Source organism: Phyllobates terribilis, unplaced genomic scaffold, assembly GCF_046119375.1.
Source record: "Phyllobates terribilis strain yellow unplaced genomic scaffold, ASM4611937v1 Scaffold_13__5_contigs__length_258822181, whole genome shotgun sequence".
NCBI lineage: Eukaryota > Metazoa > Chordata > Amphibia > Anura > Dendrobatidae > Phyllobates > Phyllobates terribilis.
In genome coordinates this window covers 248,998,083-249,022,396 of record NW_027362773.1, presented here as the reverse complement: position 1 = coordinate 249,022,396, position 24,314 = coordinate 248,998,083, and the positions used below count along the sequence as shown (strand labels likewise).

General features: G+C 42.6%; 1 protein-coding gene across 2 annotated transcripts in view; it reads left to right on the top strand.

Annotated features, from left to right (window-relative positions):
- RPGRIP1L (RPGRIP1 like) overlaps positions 1-24,314 on the top strand; it is a 148,884-nt gene that overhangs the window by 17,122 nt on the left and 107,448 nt on the right. For both annotated transcript variants that reach the window (XM_073659380.1, XM_073659381.1), the window contains exons 3-6: positions 113-257; positions 8,492-8,790; positions 10,952-11,057; positions 13,918-14,061. In XM_073659380.1, coding sequence (XP_073515481.1) covers positions 113-257; positions 8,492-8,790; positions 10,952-11,057; positions 13,918-14,061 — 694 coding nt within the window. The remainder of the gene's footprint in view (positions 1-112; positions 258-8,491; positions 8,791-10,951; positions 11,058-13,917; positions 14,062-24,314) is intronic.

Sequence of the window (24,314 nt, the reverse complement as noted above, 5' to 3'; positions counted from 1 at the left end):
CTAGTCCTATGGATGTGGGATAACTTGCTATTTTTGGATATCCCTTAAATCCCCCTCCACATATTCATAGCCTGCATTATAACTTTTTGTCTTTTATTTTACTACTTTTCAGAAGCCATTTCTCCCCATAGCGCAAAGGCAAGACAAGCCGTCGCGCGTGTTTCCAGGCAAGAATTGGAAGACCGATACTTACGTATTCACGATGAGAATCTGCTGCTCAAACAGCACACGCACAAGCAAGAGGATAAAATAAAGAGGTCAGCATCGGTTTTTGTTTTTTATTTCTCCCTGGTCTATGGTTCTGTATGTTGCATGTTCCTTTTCGGACCCACCGGTGTTCCCCATCCCTCTACAGGCATTGTCTACATTCATTTAAAGTTAGCACAATGGATTTTAGCAAAAGAAAGGGAAAGAAAAGCAAAACTATTTAGAGTAACTTAGATTCACATTTCGCTAACATTATACTTGTGCTGCATGTGTCACGGGAATACAGCGACAGAGAGGGGACAGAGGATCAGGGCGTCTGGTTTCACGAACTCCTGCACTGGTTAGAAATACTTCACCATCTTATTAAACAGTGCAGTTTTTTTCCTTGCTAGCAGTGCAAGGGTTAATCTGTTCAGTTGAAGCTCCTGGAGCTTTCCTACCTGGAGTGTCTCAGCTGTTCAGCATTGATCACTCCCCTCTACTATATATGCTCGCCTCTGGCACGTCGGAATTGCCAGTGTTAGTTCTTACTGCCTGGTTTGGAGTTGGAGGTGTAGTTCGTGGTTGGAGTAGACGTTTGAAAATTTGTTTAGGTGATTGTTGCTTGGAGTTTGTGTGCGCATCCTCATCCTCTTCTATTTGGTTTCTCCTTCCTTTTAACTCCCCTGTGTTCCACTCTGTTGTTTGCTGAGTGTATTTTTTATTATTGTTAGTTTCATTTATCCCTGTCCATGTTTGCTTGTCTGTCTGGTTAGTGTATTCCTATACACTTCAGCTTCCCACTACCCTGGGTGGGGGAGGGGACAGATAAGGATTGATTTAGGAGAATGCAAGGTATGTAACCTGGCGTCTCCACCTTCAGGAGTAATCTGGGCGACAGGGATAGAGTAGGACGCCCCTCGACCCTAGTTCTTGGGACCTGATTAGCACCCACACTCCCAAGGCACTTCGTGACAGCTTGTGAGCCAATCTCGCAGGCCAGAAGAATCCTACTTGCTTCACATCTAGTTATAGCTAAAAGGTGTACGACTATATATATTTTCATCTCATCAGACATTAATCACTAATTGGTTTCCACTGGCATCCTGATAAGTGTACGAACCAGATAGGCAGCTGCTGTGGGATCTGGGGGACATAGGTTAGCCATATAAACTTCTCCCCCATAATCAGTGTCAGTCCTACTAACAAATAAGTAGAGTACCTACCTTCAAGAACATCAAAGTTGTGGAGGCCACAAGCTGTGGGCCTCATATCCCAGTTATGACATGAACTAGATGCAGTTGTGACCAACCATTGTGATTTTGGATATAGAGCCCCTTTCTGTTTGTATTTTTTTAAGACCCTGAGATTGCACTTAAAAATGAGAGCAGTGCCTCAGACAAAGTGCAGAAGGATATGGTCTGTCGGTGCCTACTCCAAAAGTAGAAAGAAGGGAACTCAATAAACTTTTCTCTGTCCCTCTTGACCATAAGGCAACAGTGAAGGTCAGAAATTTTTGATTTCCTCTCTCTGAAGCTTAGGGAGAGCGGGTCATTCTCCTAACGTCCTCCTGGGCTGTCACCCCAGTAGGGCGGAGAGCTCACAGATTGGCACAGAGGAGAAAAGAAAGGGGTTTGCAGGGGGAAAGTGGACCCTTATGGTCACACACTCCTTCGGGAGTAATCCGTAAGGGAAAAGCACCCCAAAGAGTCCTTGTGATGAGAGCACACGGTGAAATAAGGAATAAGGGTGTGTTTTTTTTCAAGTATGAAAGAGAAGTGCTGTCCAATTGTGCCATGAACCTCCAATGGGGTCCCACACCCAATGAGTTCAAGCATCTCCGATTCACCACTCCTGGGGCACTTCTCACACTATCTGTCCTAATGGCATCGATCCTGAAGGTAAGGGCTACCTACAATCGGGTATATGTACTGTATACTTCCCTAAGCTTCCTCGTCTATGAATGTATCCATTCCAGCTGAGGCAGAGTGTGAGAAGCGCATTCGGATATCCCCAACCCGAACTGATAAGAAGAAATGCTAGACTTGATCGTAGTCAAAATACCAAGAAGCTCTTTCTATGACGAAAGTATATATCTTGTATGGCGTAAGTCCTCGTTTGTCCAGACAAGTGCATTAAATTGGAGAGTGCATGGTCACTTATAAAGTGCATTGCTGCCACTTCTGGACACATCTGGCATTGTGCTTGGCCTTGTTCTGGAATCCAGTAATATTCACATTTTTCTAAATGTGAATGTAGGTTGTGAACCTCTAAGGATGAGATATATACAGTCTGATTTTTAATTAATTTCTCCAGGATTAGTTAGGCTGTCAATTAATACCAGACTGATGTTGGTCTGAATCTCAGCAACCTTATCACTCAGCCCACTAAAGTAGCCCTGGTGCCTGCTGGAGTGCTGTGGCCTATTCATCGTTTACCTGTCACAACTTTGTCATTTTATTAGTGGCATGGCAGCTCAAATCCCATCCATGTAGGATACAGAGCAAAGCCACTAATAAAACTACAGAGCTCTGCCTGGCAGACAACGAAGAGGCCATAGCGCTCCATCATCTGCCTTAGACCCCTTTAATCAGTTTAGAGTCATAGTACCCCAGGATTATAAACAGAATAGATCATCAGTATCAGATTGGTGAGGGTCCGACTCTCGACACCAAGAGTGCTCAGGTGATCGATATAAACACTATCCTGTACATGGAATATAAAGAGCTCCTGCTTCTACCATCTAATACTCATCTTCTTCCATTTGCAACTGTTCAGTGCACCCAATAGCCCCTCCATGGGTCATAGAAAATTACTCTTAGATATTTATCTGCTCCATACTTAAAGGGTATTATCCATGAACAAAGAACATTTTATCTTGGAATAAAAATAAGTTCCACAATTGGATGTGTTAAATAAATGTTCCTGTGCTGAGATACTCTTCTAAATGTGCCCCTGCTATCTACTGTGTAAAAGCTATGTCCGATCATGCAGAGCTGCTCCAGTTCATGGTCAGCATATACTACAGCTCCTAGCCAGGGCAGGAAGCATAAGTCACCTATGATAAGTAAGTATACTGACAAAATAGTAGGGGCATACAGCTGCTATTTTCTCAGGTAAAACATTTCCCTGCCTGTTTTATCACAGCAGCTAGTTTTTCTGTCACGTTTCCAGCCCTTTGAGCTCATCTTTAGATAGTCAGTGGCTGTATGAGTTCCAGTTGTCCCTGAGCTTATATGTCACTGACTTGACTAATAATAAACTCACACTGCAGGAAACGCGGCAGAAACACTTGCTCCTGTGATAAAACAGGCAGGAAGATGTGTTACCTTACACAAACAGCTGCGAGCCCCTGCTGTTTTGTCTGTATACTCACTTATCATATGTGACATGCTTTCCCCATGGCCAAGAGCTATGGTATGTGCCAACCATGAACTGGAGCACCTCTGCATGGTCAGACACAGCAAATAACAGTATATAGCAGTGGAATATTTAATTAAATTTTCTCCAACAAGTAAAGTAGCACTCTGCAGCCCCAAGTATGCAAACATGAAACACATGAAACCTGAATAGCAACACCGCTCAAGCAAATAGAAACAACTGAGAAGTTTTAGCGCATAAATTGGCCAATTCATGTGTACCTGGTAGCCATGATAAGGTGTTTCTCGATACCAGTACCCTACCAATGTGTATCCTCTCTTAGAGACTAAAGTCTGCATGTGTATGGGAAAGTAAGATCCTGCTGCAATTAAATCCGCATGTGGCTTAGAGGTGGAGTGCTCAGTCAGAAGGACTATGCATATAAATGAAAAAAACTGACCGGCACATCCAAAACAGAAAACTGGTGTGTACAGGTGCTTACCAAGAGTAGCCTCTAAGCCACAGACGATTTTAATTGCAGCAGGTTCTTACCTTCCCATGCACATGCTAAGATTTCTCAGTTGTTTCTATTTTCTTGAGTGGTGTTCCTATTCAGGTTTCATATATTTCATGTTTTCATACTTGGCGCTGCAGAGTACTACTTTATTTGTTGGTTGTGTATGGAGATGGCTACTCTTGGTAAGCACCTGTACACACCAGTCTTCTGTTTTGGAGGTGTCAGGTTTTTTTCATTTAATTAAAATATCTCAGCACAGGAACATTATTTTAACACATCCAATTGTGGAAGTTATTATTCCGAGACCTATTCATTAAAATGTACTTTGTCAGACAACCACTTTAAAGGAAACCTGTTATGTTGTACATGTAGTATGATCTGTGGACAGACTGGTACAGAAAAGGAGAAACTGAACAGAATAAAAGATTCTGTATAAATTGTATTTTATTCATTGAATTCCCTGGTATTTGCGTGCATATGAGTTCAGATGACCACTAGTGATTGACAGATATCTTTGCATACAGTCTTACAGGGAAGAATGTCACTGGGAGGACCTCCCACTGGACTCATATGCATACGAAAACCAGGGATTTCAATGAATAATGTGCTGTACTGTTTTACTGAAACTTTTCCTCCAAAAATGTATATCAATCTTATCGGTCTGGCGCTTTTTCAGGTAACACATTTCTCAGCCTGTTTTATCACAGGAGTGAGTATTTCTGCCACATCTTCAGTCCATTGAGCTCGTCTTTAAACAAGTCAGTGACTGTAGGAGGTCCAGTGACTGCTGAGCTTATACATCACTGACTTGATTTATGATAAGCTCACAGGGCAGAAAAAGCAGTTGAAACACTCCTGTGATAAAACAGGCTGGGAAATTGCACCTTTTTGTTTTGCTCTATAGAACATTATTCAAAGTTATCCAATAAAAAAATATATTTTTTAACACGCCAGCTTACACCTCCGACCTACACTTCATAATCAGCGTGAATGCCCCTAACCTGTAATGCACATCTGCCCCGGATACATGATCCCTATTTAGCGTCTTCCATTATTTTGTCTACACATTGCATAGCGGTCGGATCTGTAGCTTCTCCATCGCAGACGTAGAACGTCGCACTCCTTCTTGTTGCAGGAGAGGCCGCGCCGCGTTTATTAGTTTGGAGACCACATGAAATCTGTTCCTCATTTCTCCATAATCTCCGTTTACACTTCACACAAAAGGTGGAAATACCCGAAATCCTTCTAACACTCCTGTTTATGAGCAAGTTCTTTGCGGTCCACAAAACTATTCTGAAATAATAGACCTAGCCCTTTGTGTCCATATAACACAAGCCTGCCCAGTAACACGCGGCTTGTCATGCAAGGTTGGGCATGTAGTAACAATGAAATGACTAGTACATATGGACTAAATATGGCCGAATTTTATTTTGTTTTTTTATTTTTTTTACCACACTTAAATGATAAGCCTTAGGAAACTGTTATTTGTCAGTGCTATAAAGCAGATTGCTACCCAGTGGTTTCAATTATCTTCAAAGGGGCCTTTCACAGGCAGTAATAGTTCTATCAAAATCTGCAAAGTATTATTTCACTCTGTACTGGAGGCTTCAACCATATACTCCCCATTTGCTGACTTTCACATTCCTTTTCATCTTTGTGTTAATTGGAGAATAGGAGTGGTACTAGTTACATATGCCGACTGCAGCATTTTTCACATATAGCCGCAAAATGTCAAATGCTTACCTATACCCGACAAGCTATTGTAAAGCAAATAAACCACAGTCCTGTCAAGAGGTAGAGGATGCCAGGGCTAGAAATGTCAGGAAAATGCTGCAAATTATTCATGTGCCTAATCCTGCTCTGCATGGAGACATTGAAATATAACACATTGTGCTTCCCTTGGGGAAAGATTTGACATTTAGGGTCATTTATTATAAAGTGATTCTCACTTTGCAGTGCCATATTGACCTGAATTGTATGCCTGTCAAGTAGTGACTAGGGACTGTGGGCACCTAACCGATCCCTTGAATTAGGGGACGTCCCTGGCTATCCCTGTCCCCCGGATTACCCCTGAAGGTGGAGATGCCGGGATCACGTACCTTGCTTCTGTCTTAACCCTTATCTATTCCCTCCCCCACCCAGGGAGATGTGAGGCCGAAGTGAATAGGATTACACTAACCAGACAGACAGGGATAAAAGAAAACTACAAGCATACAAATGCACTCAAAAAGCAACAAAGTGGGAAACGGGAGAATTAGGAAGGGGAAACCAAATGAGAGAGGATGAGGATAACCACGCAAACCAACTGTACACAGAAATCTCCTAAAAAAACTCTCTAACGCCTACTCCAAACACTGAACTTCTCCTTCAACACCAAACCAGGAAGTGTAAACTATCACTGGCAACTCCCAAGTGCCAGTGGAGAGCATATATACCAGAGGAGAGTGGCCAACACAGAACAGCTGAGGCAATTCAGGATGGAGAGCTCCAGGAGATCAACTGAACTGATTAACCCTTGCAATAAAAGAGCAAGGAAAGCCTTCACTGTTTAATGGGATGGTGAAGCAGTTCTCATCAGCGCAGGAGTTCGTGTAACCAGACACCTCAATCTTCTGGCCTTCTCTCGTGGTATCACTGTGTACTTACAATTGGTCATTTTTCTTTTCTACCCAGCTAATTCACCTGTCTTCTCCAGTAGGTCTATGATATTGCATGATTAAAATCTGACTAACTGAATCATTCTTAGCTCTATGTAGAAGCAGGAGGTCAATTTTCTCTGTACAAGTCATAAGTCACTGCAAAAGTCAATGGCGGGGGAGAAGGGAGAATCTGGTTCAGGAGTTGAAGAGGGGAATGAAAAATGCAGGGAGAAGAAACTTCCTATTTCTACAAAGAGCAGAGTAAAGAGAAGAATTAGTGGGTAGAAAGGCAAAATGAGCAATTGTAAATGCACAGTGCTGTATAATTTGATGACTGCGATGTATTAAGAGGATAAAAACTTTGATGGGAGGAGGAGTGCTTCTTTAGTGATACAGCCCATATTTCTGTGGCTAGTTGTGAATGATGAATGGTAGAATTACACTGCTAATTTGCCAGAAGAAATAAGGAGGCACGTCGAATAACTGTGAGAAGGGAAACAAAAGATTTTGGCTACAAGTCTGTAGAGAGGAGGATAGTACTGCTTTGCTAATCACCTATGAATAAGGAGCAAGGAACTGACCATAAATAAGATAAAAGTCCAGCTTTTCCCCACCTGCGCGCTGTGCTGAGGCTGTGTAATGAGGAGCTCCTGTATCACTGTCTGTGTACGAGCGGGGAGCAGCCGCAGATTTGTAAGGACGAACCCCATTCCCATAATTCGCCCTGCTTGTCTGTAACTATAGGCAGATCAGTCTTTATAACAGGCCGACGAAGGCAGACGCCTATTTGCTAAATAAGGAACACTTTTTCACCCCAAAAAACATTTTTGATAATTTAAAGAATTTTACACTTTTGATAGTGTCTGTAACATCTAATAAGCATATATTTTTTTAAAAAATGACAGTGAGAATTTAAGGTTTATTTCTGGGTCCGACATTTTTGTTTCTTTATAGAATACTGTTAATTTTCATATTTTTTTCCCATGAAGACTTACCTGTAAGACTTCCATTCCCCAGCGGGATCTCCTCAGTGGGAACCAGTACCCCCTCGAGCTGCGCCAAAGTCATGTCACCTAGTTAACTATTACATTGCCCTGTTATGATGAGGATTAAGTACCTCGAAAATCTGTCTACAAAACTGTTTATCTCTGGTTTAGCTGATGTGCATTTTTTAAGAGTTTTTATGAGTTGGACATTGACTTATACTGTATAATCTGCATAAAAAGTGACTCTGAAATGGAATCTGTCATCACCAAGTTTTTCCTACCCCATCTGAGAGCAGCATGATGTAGAGGCAGAGACCCTGATTCCAGCGACGTGTCACTTACTGTACTGGTTTTCTGCAGTTTTGATAAAATCCCTGTTTTCTCTTCTGCAGATCTAGCAGTGCTCTAAATGCTGAGCTCTGTATAACCCTGCCCACACTACTGATTGGCACCTTTCTGTGTGCACTGTGCATAGGCAGAAAGCTGCCAATCAGTGGTGGGGGCGGGGTTATACAGAGCTCATTGGATATGTAGGACTATCTGGCAGCAGCATTACTAGTCCTCTAGTGATCATCTCCTTCTGATAAAACAGGGATTTTATCAAAACTAAAGCAAGCAGCCCAGAAAGTGACACATAGCTGGAATCAGGGTCTCTGTCTCTATATTATGCTGCCCTCAGATTAGGTGTCAAAAATCTGGTCTCAGGTTTTTTTTCAAAGGCTTGGAGTAGACTATGAGTGAGGTAAATTACAGCTGCTGTATGACTATATACGGTTTCAGAAATTCCTTCTTGTTTTTCTTAGGATGGCAACAAAACTTGTACGACTTGTGCAAGACAAAAAGAAAGCAGTGCAAGGGACAGGAGTCATGAGAAGATCTGGAAAGGACGTAGAGCTGGAGGAGATGATTGAGCAGCTGCAGGAAAAGGTCCGGGAGCTGGAGAAACAGAACGAGGGCTTACAGAACCGCCTCATAGCCACGAAACAGCAGCTGCAGACCCAAGGACATCGACACACACCTTATAATTACATACAGTCTCGTATAAACTCCGGCCTGAAGAAGGTCAGCGACAATGTTCTCATGGAAGAAAATGTTCGCAAAGGTATGAACTGTGATACAGTAACTATGAACCATCCCTTAAAGTGCTAAATAGCCGTCAGAAAATAAAAAGTTTAGTATCATACAAAAGTGTTGAAGTTTAATGTCAAAATGATTAAAGAAGTTGTCCAGTACTTTATATTACCCCCCCAATGTTTCCCCCCGGGGCCCCTAAGACTTTTTGCAAATACCTTACGTTGCTGATAATGCCTGTGAGTGGCGCTATCCTTGGTCGCTCACAGGCATCACGTGACCCCGCGCTGACGTCACGACAAGTGAGTTGCGACTCAGCGCTGGGGTCCCCGCGGTGGCTGCTGGGTTGTGGGCAGGGTTACCCCCCCCCGCGTCATACCCAGCATCCACCGTGTGCTTTCCCAATAAATGGGGAGAGGGAGAGCGCGCGGTGAATGCCGGGTATGACGCGGGGGGATAACCCCACCCACAGCCTAGCATCCACCAGGAAAGCGAGAGACAAAGACCACCGGCTACTGCCAGCACTTGTCGTGACATCAGCGGATGTCAGAGCCGGCTGCAGCCTCGGGTCACGTGATGCTTGCATTATCTGCAACGTAAGGTAATTACAAAAAATCTTAGGGGCCCTGGGGGGATACAGATACATTGGTGGGTAATATATAGTACCGGAGAACCCCTTTAAAGGGAATCTGTCAGTAGGATCAATCCTAAGCCGTCTATATGGGCATATAAGTCATAGGAAGCTGAGTAAAATGCTACCTTGATATCTACGATCTGATGTCTTTTTTTAGAGAAATACATGTTTTTCTTATATGCAAATGAGCTGTTCTCCCGAGTTTATTATATATAAAAGAGGACATTACCAGTGTGAACTTGGCTCTTGGTTATCATAATCACACACAGCTCTGCAGTGAGGTCAGAAGTAACACAGTACAGCAGAAGTGAACTTTTTCTCATTACAAACACATTTGCAGTTGTCCACTACCAGAGCTGTCATCTCTGCTTTACTGCCCCTCTCCCCTCACTTGCTGCCTGCGAGATGGAAGCTGAAACACTGTGAGAGAACTGCTGCAAATGTGTCTGTTGTGTTTGCAATGAGACAAGGTTCAGATTAGCTGTAATGTGTTGGTTGTAATCGGGCACAGCTTGCAGCCAGCTGCAAATGTGTTTGTAATGAAACAAACTTCACTTTAACTGGACTGTGTTCATTCTGGTCTCACTACAGAGCTGTGTCAGTCATTACATGTCTCACACTGGTAACGCCCTCTTTCATTTACAACAAGTTGTGGAGGCAGATTCTCGGGGAGATCTATGTCCGGCCCATAGATCTTAACAGTTAATTTTCATATAAGAAAAACATGGATTTCTCTGGAATAAAACAGATCGCTGATAGAAAGGTATCACTTTATTCAACTTTCTATCATCTGCATGCTCATATAGACACTTTTTTTTTTTAGTGTTGTCCATGGGATCCTCTGGGGTGTGTCTTTAGACTGCTCCGCATTATTACCCTGTGAGCACTCCCCTCTTGTAAAGAGCATACAAATTAGCACTGAATAGAAAGGATAACAACTAGTCACAGGGGTAACAAGATGACAGCGACCGGTGCCTTCAACAAGCCCCCAGATGCTAAAGTAACCCATCAGTGTCTCGCTTAAGGCAGGAGAATCCAGGTAATTAGGGAGAGAGGGTTCCTTTGTCATCCATTAGGCTCCATTGCTACATGTTTGCAGGACATGGCTACCAAGCACCTGTGATGGCTGTATCTATCTATGGAGCTGGGAGAGGGCTTGTTTTATGCATACTGAACTGTAATTTTTATTGATACATATGACATTTATTCCATTTTTTTTGGAGTAGGTGCTTTGATCAAAAAACATTAATTTTAGCATTTTTTTTCTTTATTGTGTTTGGTTAATTTAATCTTATACAGTGTGTTCATAGATCGGACGATACCAAATATGTTTATTTTTAATTCCTTTTCTTTTTTTTTTCGTTTTTCAGATTGGGAAAACAGGGTCCTTTGTTTCTTTTATATTTAAAAAAAAAAAAAAGTATGGTCAGGTGGTGGCTGTATAACTCAGCCGGCACTTTCCCTGTAAGGAGCCGACTCCATAAACCCACACCTGACACTATACCATTACTTACGCATGTTGTTAATAGTAAAAATTTCCTGATTGTTCTTTGTTCAGGAATGCGTGTACAGAATTCAGAAGTTACCCCAAGATCCACCCAAGCACCGCTTCCAAGATACGGACACAGCTTGCTTGAAGAAGCCAGAGCAGAGAGAAGAAATCTGTATGTCTCTTTTATATACATTGGGTTATTTAAAGCAGGGCTGTGGAGTCGGAGTCGTGGAGTTGGAGCCCATTTTGGTGGAGTCGGAGTCGGTATAAAATGAACCGACTCCGACTCCTAAAATATATAATAAATTGAGTACAGTAGTTCAATGCAGTTTGTGGGGAATATTTTTTTATAAGAATTTTGGAAAGTTATGAAATGTCCTATTCCTGATCTGAGGGTCTAGACTTTTAGCTGAGATGAATCTGTGCTACAGTAAATTTATCACTTAAACATGAGCCATGTATGAGGGAGTCGGAGTCATGGAGTTGGAGTCATGGAAATGTCAGAGTTGGAGGTTTGGCTTACTGACTCCACAGCCTTGATTTAAAGGGAACCTGTCACATCCAGAAACTTTATTTACCTGCAGATATCGGGTTAAGCGGCAGGTAAATAGTGGTTAATCCAGGTCAAAACTGGACAGTTTCTGCTCTTATTTTATTCTTTACCAAGTGGGCGTGACTCACAGGATCCTCTGGGGTGTGTCTTTAGGCAGCAACATTACCCTGTGAGCCACTCCCCTTTATTAAAGACCATAAAAATTAGCACTAAATCAAAAAGACCACATCTCTAAAACCATGTGGCGGATTTAAAAAAAAAAGGATTACTCTGGAGCACCAGGAATAAAATAAGAGCAAAAACTGATTATTTATCACCTTGTGGCAGGTCCTCTAAGGTTCCATAAGGTCCATGCTATCTCTGTGCCACAGGCTGGTCGTCTCTTTGGGGTCTCTCATCCACCTTCTCATCCTCTTTCTACCTTATGGTATTCCATTGTGGTTTTTATCCTTACTCTTTTCCATGAATAATCGTAAGCCTGTGCTTATGTCTGACATCATTCACTCGGGTTGAGAGTTGTTCGCTCTCTTGGGTTGGAGAGCGTAGTTCTCCCAACCTACCTGGGAATCTCTGGTCGTAGGTACAGTCTCTGTCCAGATTGCTCTCCCCGAACTGAGAGTCCCTTTCCTGTAGTTCTCTCCCTCTGGTTCCCCTTTATCTCTGGATCACCCAGCTCAGGTCCAGGCTATGTTCTTGTCAGCTGTAGTTTAGTTATACTTCAAGGAGGTCACTGGAAAAAATCTTCTGACTAGTTGGTAGCCACTAAAGGTCCTCTGGACCCTGTGTTCTTCTGCCAACATCTTAAGCTCAGACATGGCTGTAGAGGTCTCCCACTGTGGAGATTTCACTTACTTTTTTCTCATGTTTCCGCTCTTAATACCAAATTATCCGCTAGGTTCCTGGACATTCGAGGAGCTTGACCTTGTCATCTCTTTGGGAAGAGTTCTGTCTCTTCCCTTTCCCCCTCACTGCGATTTCTTTAGCAGAAACTATGAGAACGGCGTTCCAGTGTTTCATACAGCTTCGGACTGGCCTCTTCAAATCTGATATTCCAATGTAGTTCTTCTTCTTCTCTTTCATCTCAACTTTCCTTCAAAGTCCAGCCAGCCCCCTTCTTTACCTCAGCTTCATATTTCTGTGTAGCTGTGGAGACTGGTGTTCTGAATTTCAAGGAGTTTGTTTTTGTAACTTGGTTCACTTAGTTATGTTTATGGCTCTTAAGTTGGCTGGAGCACTAAGGCTTTCATCCCTTAAAATATTTCACTCATATCTTGCTTTTTTACAGCCCAGTTTAAGTTAGTCCTCGGCCTAGACTCTATTATGGGACGGGTTCTACCTATTTCAGTGTTCCTGAGTGTTCACAATCAGAGCTAGAAGGTCTTTGAGGAAGGCTTCTGTTCATCACCCTAAAAAGGTCTTCAGGAACTTTGGCTTCTCATCCTGTTTTGTTTGTTCTTAAAGATGACCTTTCACTGTTTTATTTTTTTTATTTACCTCCTCCAATTGTCGCTGCACTGACTCAGAAAAGTTTTTCTCTTGATTTTTTTTTGTCCCTCCATTCTAAAGTTAAGTCCCCCAGTAATAAAGAGCACTTGATGTGCAAACTTTACTTTTAATCAGCTGGGTGTATACCAAATTAATCTCTGTGGGCATTTGCTTTTTCTCCTCTATGACACTAGCCAATCAAAAGACTGCTGCATCATAGAGGGGAAAAAGTAAACTCCCACATAGAAGTTTTGTGGTATTTGCCCACTTGGCTGAATGCAGAATTTGCAGCATTATTACCGGGCAGCATAAATTTGGAACATAGGGGCACAGAAGAAAAAGAAAAACTGTTCCAGAATCCGCTGAGCTGTGGCAATTGCAGAAGGCCCTCCATTTAAATTAAAGAATTTAGTAGAACATTAAAGGGGTTATCCACTACGAGACAACCCCTGCCTAATTAATTCAGGGCCACATAGAAAATAAAAACAGTGGATACTCACCTCTCGCAGCAGAGCTTTTGCAGTTATGTTGGCTTTGCTGTTCACGTCACGGGACATGATAATGTTGTGTCGGGTGACCACTGCATCCAATCAGCAGCCACTGGTCAGCAGCAGCCTTTATTATTTAGTCTGATCGGCTATAACCTCTACTATTTTGTCTGCTCGTTCATTCTGACAGAATAGTGATGAGCTGCAGCTGATCAGTGTCTGCAGAGTGGCTGCAGTGGTCACATCACAGTGTCATGTCAGCCGCTACGAACAGTAGCGCCGACATTGCTGAAACAGCACTGCTGTGGGAGTCGAGTATCCATCGTTTGATTAATCAGGGTTAGTAGTGGACAACCCTTTTAACCTTAAAGTATCTCTTCTAAATGTCTAAAATGTATAACTCGAGGTTAGAGTTATCTACACTGTTTATAGCTCTCAGAGTCTTCGTATATAATATTTATGATACGTTAAATGCCGATGTTTGAACCTGTCTATTGAATCCACAGGGAGAATGTGGTGGAGTCACAGCGGAGTCAGATAGAGGAGCTGGAGCGCACATCGGAGATTCTCAGGGATGAACTGCACAGGAAAGAGAGGGAATATGAAGAAACGTTCCTGCAGCTGAGAGAGCAGCAAGTGGGCGATCAGAGGTGGGGAACAGTGATGTATATTGTATATGAAGGTATAGCCCCTTCTTGTCGTGTAACTTAAATGTACTATGCAAATTGCCTCTTCAGAAAGAAAGAGGACTGCAACTCTAGTGTTACTTATTGGAGGTAGCAATCCTAAAAATCACTATCGAACCTTTAACGAGTCTTGTCACATGACTTAGGATAAAGGCCAAACCAGAATCTCAGTTTGCAGACACTGTGTTTCTGGGTACTGCCCCTCATCAGTGCAAAGTGTGAGATCTGGCATGGCTAGGTGAGAGGCGCCTGATCGGGATTCAAGGAATAACGTTTCTCTTTGTGGAGATTTTCTCTTCAGAGAGGAAGAGAGCTAGAACTCTATTGCCACCTACAGGAAGTAGCATTCATAAAAGTTAATATCGACCCTTTAACGATCCTTGTCACATGACTTAGGATAAAAGCCAGAACCGGAAACTCAGTTTGCAGACACTGTGTTTCGGGGTACTGCCCCTCGTCTGTGCAAAGTGTAAGTTCTTGTTTGGCTGGGTTAGAGGCGCCAGAACGGTACCCTAAAAGTCAATATTAACCCTTTAACGAGCCTAGGGTCTGCAAATTGAGTTTCTGGTTCTGGCTTTTATCCTAAGTCATGTGACACGGCTCGTTAAAGGGTCGATATTGACTTTTAGGATTTCTACTTCCTATTGGTGGCACTAGAGTTATAGTTCTCTTCCTCTCTGAAGAGACAATTTGCATATTTCCCAGAGGAGGATTGCGGCTTAAAAAGTCTCCTCACCTTGACATGCTTAACATGTCACTCTCCGCAAGGAGAAACGTTACCCCTCGGATCCTTGTGGAGAGTGACATGCGAAGCCTGGCATGCCAATAGGAGGAGACTTTTTGTTAGAACTCTCCTGTTAGGTTTTTTCTATTATGCTGGTCACATGACCGTTTCTGCCTATTTAGTCCTGCTCCGCCCTTCTGGCCTTGCTGGACTTCATTGTAATTTCTACTCTTAAGCTAGCCAGGTGCTTTGTTACCTTACTCAGTCAGTTTAGATAGGTCTTTTGACCTCTATGTTCTATGTTGTTTGTTTGTCTTTTTACTGCTACAATTTCTGCTAGGAGGTGTCAATCTTTCTCCCAGTCCCTAGTTCTTGTAGGGATCCCTCCCTCACATCTATAGGTCTTCGTTCAGACTAGCTGAGGACTTTAGCGGGTCTGATCGCAGGATCAGGTTCCCCGTTACATCGTAGGGATCTAGCTTAGTTCTATTGTAGGGACAGATCTCCTGTCTTTCCTTAGTGCTTGTAGCAGATCCTAACACTTTTAAGCCTTGCCATGCTCCTCTGGGAAATTAAATATGCAAATTGGCTCTTCAGAGAGGAAAAGGGCTAGAACTCTAGTGTCTGGTCAGACACCTCTCACCCATCCAAACCAGATCTCACACTTTGCACTGATGAGGGGCAGCACCCCCGAAACAGTGTCTGCAAACTGAGATTCTGGTTTGGCTTTTATCCTAAGTCATGTGGCAAGGCTCGTTAAAAAGTTGATATTGACTTTTAAGATTGCTACTTCCAGTAGGTGACGCTAAAGTTCAAGTCCTCTTCCCCTCTGAAGAGGCAATTTAATATTTAAATTCCCAGAGGAGCATGCAAGGCTTAAAAGTCTCTTCACACTCCTTACACATCCATGTAAATAAAAATGACAGCCCATCATGCAAAAAATAAAGCCCTCACACAGCTATATTCAAAAAAATAAAAATGTTATGGGTGTCAAAAAAATGTCAGCATAAGCCAGGAATAAACAAAAGCGCAAAAAACAGAAATTGGCGGGAATCGCCATCTTTCAGTTTTTATAATTCTGCTGGCCACAGAACTTTTCTCTCCCAGCATCTCTTTCTTTCTTATTGTCTGTATAGACACTGTCTGATGTAGTAAAAAAAACTGTCCTGCACTGTGATTGCAGCTCTGCAGTGAGACAAAGGCTCTCCATAGATAATGGAATGGAAAAGAACTTGTCATCAGAATATGGTCTATTGTTTAAATTAAGTATTTCTAAGAATTTTTGGTGATTTTTATTTTCATTTACCATATTACTAAAATCTTGCAATTTTCACCCTTGTTTGTGAGGCTTTAGGCTGACAATTCCTGTTCTGTGGCGATCACTTCTTTTCAGTCATCTCATTATCATCACAGACTGGATTTCAATATGATGTACTACGTCTATATAACACAGGATTCATAATGATAACACAGGATTCATAATTGGTAGCTGTGAAGACACGGGGGTCTCCCATGGGCAAAATACTACTTAGGCAACACAGTGTGGCAATAATTTATTGAACCACCAGCAAACAATAACATGTAGAACAGTCCCAGCAAATACCCAAAATGGTGCAAATTACAGAGTCTCATCCTTCCGCTGACTTGCCGGAATTAGAGCAGCTGCGATTTTGGGATTCCAGGGCCGATTACCCCCACCAGTTGCGCCCCTCTTTTGGCAGTCACCCACAGAGAAGAGGTAACGATAAGCTTAGAAAGCTGACCGTCCATTGATGTACGTGGCCAGGAGACCCCAGGGGCCCAACCTGGCTTCACCAAAGATATCCATGGAACCAGGTGACAGGAGGGTCCTAACCTGGCTTCTGCAAGCCTATCCATGTGTTCCAGGTGACCGGGGGTCCCAACCTGGCTACCCCAAACATCTCCATGGGTCTAGGTGACCAGAGGGTCCAAACCTGGCTTCCCAAAATGTATCCATGGGTTCTGTGATAGTCAATGGAGCAGATCTGTCTTCCTCTAGCCAGGACCATGGTCCCTTAAGCTGACATCCTATAGAAAGTAAAATCTGTTTCCCTCTTGATGGAGCCATGTTGTCCTAGCTGTTGTTCTGGCAAGTCACTCTGATTCTTTTTGCAGAACGATAGAAATCCCTTTTTATATTTACATCTGTGGCTTAGGTTATCATCCACAGGTCAGGGAGGAAGGTGGCAGGGCCTCATGCCTCATTGTTTGAGCATTTAATCAATTTGCATAGTTTGTCCTCCATTGCTCTGCAGGTCAGCAAACTAGCTGGCCTGGTACCATATGTAATCAGCATATTAGCAAACATCATTGTTCCATGACCCTGAGTCCCTGTCCTCCAGAAATAACAGACAATAAGTTGCAGTAAATATCAACTCAAGTGTCAACATCCAGGCTTATACAAATAATATTATGTGCTTCTTGACCAACCAAAGAAAGACACATAAATTCTAAAGTCAACATAAAAATAATAGCATATTTCTCCTGGCCTACTGAATTTATGTCTGGATAATTAAAATTAAATGTTATGTCGTCACAGTAACTCACCTTCATCCCCCTTTCTGCACAACGACCTCTGCACAGGCCACAGAGCATGTCTATAACATTCCTTCATAGAAGTCAATGATCATCTCCAGATTACGAGTTTGTATTATCATGTCTCTTTCATGAATCATGTTAACAAAACCTCAGGCAAGGTGTCTGCCCTCACCATCAGGTACTATAGTAAGCAGGTCAGGACCCCCACAATCCTTAAAATGAAGGGTCCATAAGGCTGACTAACCTGGACTAGTAACTGAGCTCTTAATGTGGATCTGTCACAATGCAAACCGCATACAATATTTTTTTTTTAAAAAAACTCTTAAACCTGATAAGGCTGGTGTTCTTACTTTGTGAAAGTTTCCATGCTTAACATTAAAAGGAGGATTTTTTTTTTAAAAAAATCTAATTTTAATTTGAGAATTATACAGCCATTCTAACATGGTTTATTAAAGTAAATACTCCAGCCACATCAGGTTTAAGAAATGTAAATGATAATGAATGCAGTTTGTATTGTGAGATCTGGTGACAGATCCTCTTTAGTGGTGATGATCAGCGCTTCTCCCTTCCGTATCTTGAGCTGGGAGACGCTGCTGACATAGTCTTGCTGTCAGATGTTTTGCAGGTAACGGATGACTGGCAGGTATTGTGTAGATGGTATTCCCATGGCCTGTTAATTAGAGTGGGACGAACGCATAATACCTACCAAGCCTCTGACGGACGCAGCGCCTCTCGGCAGCCACTGTGGGTGTTAACGGCCTGTATAACCCCTTTAATTCTTAGTTTTGGCAAGAAACGCTATTTCCTCTAAATCTTTCTTATTAATTGGGGCCCACAATACATAGGCAAATTAGGTAACAATGATGGTATTTCATAAGTATTATTTCACCCTTCCTGGCTCCAGTATCAGGCTCTGCATTCTCCTTTCTGGTGGGTTTCTCCCTTTGCTGCAGTACGCATCAGGTGCCATCCCTTTGGACTCTTTCTCAGTTCAGGTATTCCACTGAGTTTTGTTGCAACCAGTACCAAGTATGTCTACAGACAAATTCACTTTGCTCAGTCGTTCCAAGGTGTCTTTCCACATACTTGGCTCTATGGCTCTACTGTTCCAAGGTTCCTTTATACATGCTCAGCTTTTGTTGTTCTGAGGCACCAGCCTACATACTCAGCTCTGCTGTTCCCAGGTGCCTGTCTGCATAATTCGCTCTGCTGTTCCAAGGCATAACTCTGCATTGTTCGCTCTACTGTTTCAAGGTGCCTGTCTGCATAGTTTGCTCTGCTGTTCCAAGGTTCCTGTCTGCATAATTCACTCTGCTGTTCCAAGGCGCCTGTCTGCATAGTTTGTGCTGCTGTTCCAAGGCACTTGTCTACATAGTCTGCGCTGCTGTTCCAAGGCACCTGTATGCATACTGTGCTCTGCTGTTCCAAGGCACCTGTCTGCATAGTTTGATCTGCTGTTCCATGGCATCGGTCTGCACAATTCGCTCTGCTGTTCCAAGGCTCCTGTCTACATAGTTTGTGCTTCTGTTCTAAGGCACCTGTCTACCTAGTCTGCGCTGCTGTTCCAAGGCACCTGTCTGCATACTGTGCTCTGCTGTTCCAAGGCACCTGTCTGCATAGTTTGATCTGCTGTTCCATGGCATCGGTCTGCATAATTCGCTCTGCTGTTCCAAGGCTCCTGTCTACATAGTTTGTGCTGCTGTTCCAAGGCGCCTGTCTGCATAGTTCGCTCTGCTGTTCCAAGGCGCCTGTCTGCATAGTTCGCTCTGCTGTTCCAAGGTGCCTGTCTGCATAGTTCGCTCTGCTGTTCCAAGGCGCCTGTCTGCATAATTCACTCTGCTGTTCCAAGGCACCTGTCTGCATAGTTTGATCTGCTGTTCCATAGCATCGGTCTGCACAATTCGCTCTGCTGTTCCAAGGCTCCTGTCTACATAGTTTGTGCTTCTGTTCCAAGGCGCCTGTCTACCTAGTCTGCGCTGCTGTTCCAAGTCACCTGTCTGCATAATTTGCTCTGCTGTTCCAAGGCACCTGTCTGCATAGTTTGATCTGCCGTTCCATAGTATCGGTCTGCATAATTTGCTCTGCTGTTCCAAGGCTCTTGTCTACATAGTTCGTGCTGCTGTTCCAAGGCGCCTGTCTACATAGTCTGCGCTGCTGTTCCAAGGCACCTGTCTGCATAGTTTGATCTTCTGTTCCAAGGCATCTGTCTGCATAGTTCGCTTTGCTGTTCCAACACGCCTGTCAGTATAGTCCTCTCTGCTATTCCAATGCATCTGTCTGCTTAGTTCGCTCTGCTGTTCCAAGGTGCTTGCCTGCATATCCGCCTCTGCCTTTCCATGGCCAAGTTGCTATCCAGCATACTCTGCTCTACCATTCCATGACCAAGGTGCCATCCTGCATTCTCAGCCCTGTCCGTTTCAAGACGAAGATGCCATCCCGCCTTTCCAGCTCTTATTTTCCACATCTCAGGTGCCGTTCAGCCCCCCAGTTTTGCTGTTCCATGTTGCACCATCACCTTCGTTCCGTGCTGCTCATCCAGACCTGTGGCTTGGTGACTAATCCTCCCCGAGTGAGCCACAACACTGACGTTTTCCGCCATTTAATTGGAGTGCTGCTCAGGACTTGAGGTCACATTTTCGTCTCCCCTTTGTCTTCTCGGAGGATTTGCCTAACTTTGCTCTTTTCCTCTTTAGGTTTATCATGCTATGAGCTAATGTATTAAGGTGTATTGGCAGAGGACAGAGGTTTTAGATGAGTTTCTCGCTGGAAATCCAGCGCACATGAAACAAAACCAAAAAATCTCTAGTTTCATTTTGTGGAGCAGTTCAAAGTGGAAACTAAACTGCTTTATTGCAAGAAGAAAAAAAATCCATTTTGATTACTGCGTCCCACGTGCTTACAATGTATAATTGGCCAGTAAGATTTGGCAACAACATGCCCGTTAGCTCTCCAGGCTTTGATGTTGGCCCAAGTTTAGTTATTTTTTCTTCTTATTCTTCATGTTTTGTGACCCTTTACAGGAACACTGTGCTGTGTTTCTTGCATGTGTTCTACATAATGCATCATTAGTAAAGAATCCGGAGTTACAAGTAGCATGTGTATCTTTTCAGTCTTTGATCCAAAATTATTATTAAAATAGAAAGCTTATAAACATCCTTTTTTTTTTTTTGGAAAATGTAAAAAAAAAAAAAAAACCTGCAAGAATAGGAAATAATAGGTGAGAGGAAAGTATATTAATTCATATGCTGTGCAAGCCATAAAAGCCTTTTAAACATATTTTATTGGCGGCTAGTAAAAACATTTATAGAACATTACCTTTTTAAGCTTGCCCAGTTTGCAACGGTTTGAACTTTTTTTTTTTTTTCGGTCCAGATGCTCATTGAGCGTACGTCTTCAAAAGGATTATTGGGACTAATAGGGTAAAAAAAAAACGAATTCCTAGTCCGAATTATGAGAATAAAATGAAGTTCAAGGGAAAAGAATGTGTGACCCGTGTAATAAATTATAAGAAATTCATAGGGACAAATCAGCTCGTTTACACCACTCCTAACCCCCAGTGTCGCATCTGTTATATTAACTACAATGGCCCTTTCTATTATAAAAAGTTGGTGCAAGGCTGAATTGAAGCTATATGCCAGCAAACACTACAAGAAGATAATAAAAGACGCTCTTAAAGGGAATGTGTCAGTAGGATCAACCCTCATAAGCCGTCTATATGGGCATGTAGGTCATAGGAAGCTGAATAAAAGGATACCTTGATATATACAATCTGATGTCTTATTCCTGAGAAATCCATGTTTTTCTTAATATGTAAATGAGCTGTAAGATCTATGGGCGGGAAATAGATCTCCCGGAGAATCTGCCTCCAGAAGCTTATTATAAATGAAAGGGAGAGTTACCAGTGTGATACAAGTAATGACTGACAGTATGCTCTCCTGATCTACATGTCTCACACTGGTAACACTCCCTTTCATTTATAATAAGCTCTGGAGACAGATTCTCGGGGAGATCTATTTTCCGCCCATAGATCTTAACAGCTCATTTACATATTAAGAAAAAAGTGGATTTCTCGTAAACCATTCATCGGATTGCAGATATCAAGGTATCATTTTATTCAACTTTCTATCACCTACATGTCCATATGGACGGCTTAGGAGGGATGATCCTACTGACAGATTCCCTTTAAAAGGTCACTCCTAAACTTGAGCTTAATCCTAAAAAGGCTCTCTAATCTTTTACATTTCACCATACTACTCATTCGGGAAGAATGTGGCGGCCTATCTGTCACCTGCAGCAAAAAATTACCTATTTTTTAAATCAGGTTTTGCATGTATGTTTTAAAAAATGACAATGTTATTTTGGTTTTGTATCACAAACTTTATTTAAAAAATGAAAATGATTAATCTTGCAATTTTCACAGTGGCCACTGGGGATTTTTTAGATTCATACTTCCTGTCCTTTCAGGAGGAGTTTTCAGCAGGCTCCTTATCATCAGAGGCAGGAATGACTGGTAACATCTCTATACACAGCTGATAACACAGGATCCACCATTCACAATAGGCGATGTCACAGCTTCCCTTGTTCCCCTTCCTTCACAATGACTTTTGCACACGCTCATTAGATGCTTCAATATAAAAGATAGGCTCCGAGTCTATTCATTGTGGCTAATGTTTGCTGAAATTCCCAGTGGCCGGTGTGGAAATTGCAAGATTTTTATTTTTTATTATAATACAGATTGTGATATGGACAAGGAAAAAAAATGCCAAAAATTAAAAAAATACATTTAACACAAAATCCTGACTTTAAACAATAGGTCATTTTCTGTTGATAGCCTCCCTTTAGGGCTAGGTTTACATGTTGCATGTTTGGTGCAGATTTTGCAAACATTTCTAAACTAAAATCCGCATAATTTCTGCAAAACTTTTTTTTTTTTTTTTTTTGCATATTTTCTACTCTTATTATTGCATTTGTATGTGCAATTTTGTATTGCAGAAACTGCACCAAAAATGCAAAAAAACTAGGCAGATGAGCATGTCCTCTGTGGATTTTAGGGTTTCCATTGCAAATTGCCTCTTCAGAGAAAAAGAGGACTTGAACTCTATAGCGCCACCTGTTGGAAGCAGCAATCCTCCTACAAGTCACAATTGACCCTTTAACGAGTCGTGCAATATGACTTAGGATAAAAGCCAAATTAGAATCTCAATTTGCAGACACAGTGTTTCGGGGTATTGCCCCTCTTCAGTGCAAAGTATGAGAACTGATTTGGCTAGGTGAGAGGCTCTGGACTGAGGTCTAAGGGGTAACATTTCTCCTTGTGAAGCATGACATACTGGCTCTGGCATGCCAAGATAATTGAAATTAAATAGGTTACATGGTCTAGAATGACAAGTCTGCAGTCACTGTGTGTGACTGCAGACTTGTGAATCTTCTCATATCTCGCACTGTGCGCTGCGAGGACTCGCCGGTGTCTGCCCCGGGAACGGCGGTCGCGTATGCAATATGCATACTCCTGGGCAGAATCCTTCAAGTGGGCGTGGCCTTGCTCAATAAAGCCGGGAGTATGCATATCGCATACATGACCGCCATTCCCGGAGCAGACACTGGAGAGTCCTCGCAGCACACAGTGCATGCACTTTGAGGATTCACAAGTCTGCAGTCTCGCGGTTGGTGAGGGACATGCTAGTAGATTGCTGTTATTGTACATGTCTACATATTATTGTCAAGGGACTCTACTAAGAAGGAGCGACTATTCAAAGCGGTGAATACTATCACGATTACAACCCTCAGATCCATAAAGAAAAACTAAAACTAGATGAAGAAGTAGATGAAGAAGAACACATCAGAGTGAGGTTTTGATGTGAAGGATCTCCAGAGGCGTGCCCCTCAATAAGGAGAAGGGCGATCTATCACTGTTTTTCCTTACACATCGGCACTGTCGACCCTGTTGACTTGAATGGAGTTTAATGGAATCTGTCAGCAGGTTTTTGATATGTAATCTGACATAGGGACAGAGACCCTGATTGCAGTGATGTATCACTTATTTTACTGGGTGCAGCAGTTGTGATAAAATCACAGTTTTCTCTGCTGCTAAGCTGAGTATAACCCCGCCCACACCACTGATTGGCTGCTTTATGTGTGCACTGTGTATTGTCAGACAGCTGCCAATCAGTGGTGGGGGCGTGGCTGGACTAGGAGGCATGAGACACCTAGTCCTGTAGTGATAATCTCCTGCTAATTAAACATTGATTTTATTGAAACAGCAAAATACGGCCCAGTAAGTCATACATCGCTAGAATCAGTCTATCTGCCCCAACATCATGATGCTCTCAGATTACATAGCAAATACCTGTTGACAGATTCCCTTTAGGCCAGCAGCGAGGACTGTGATGGGGCCACTGTGCTAAATGAGCTCTCAAGGGTCTCAGAAGTAAGATCTCCCTGATCAAGTGATGGCATATCCTACCAATATGTCATCTTATTGCTCCTTTCACAGGGAGGACATGTTCTTGAGATCGGCAGAGGTCCCAGTAGCACTGGGAATCAGTGTCGGACTGGATTGGCAAAGGCCCACCAGAAACGGTGATTTTTGGGGTCCACTGTCCAGCTACATGCAAAAATCACCTGACCCTAGTACACAAATTTACTTTTGCTTCTATGTAATATGTTTAATGAATGATTAGATACCTTTTTCTGCAAATTGTTAATCAAGTGTAATAGCACTACTCATTAGCACCCCTTCACAGGGGTGGCCTACCGGAGGTTTCTCCTGTTCGCCGGTGGGCCAGTCCGAGTCTGCCGGGAATAATTTTTTTCCACCATTTTTTTTGTAAAGCAAAACGAATGTGTACATGCTACCTATATGTCCCCTATGAGCACTTTAATTTTATAGATCAATAGATAAAGGGTCTTTGAAAGGTCAAGTACACATGACCAT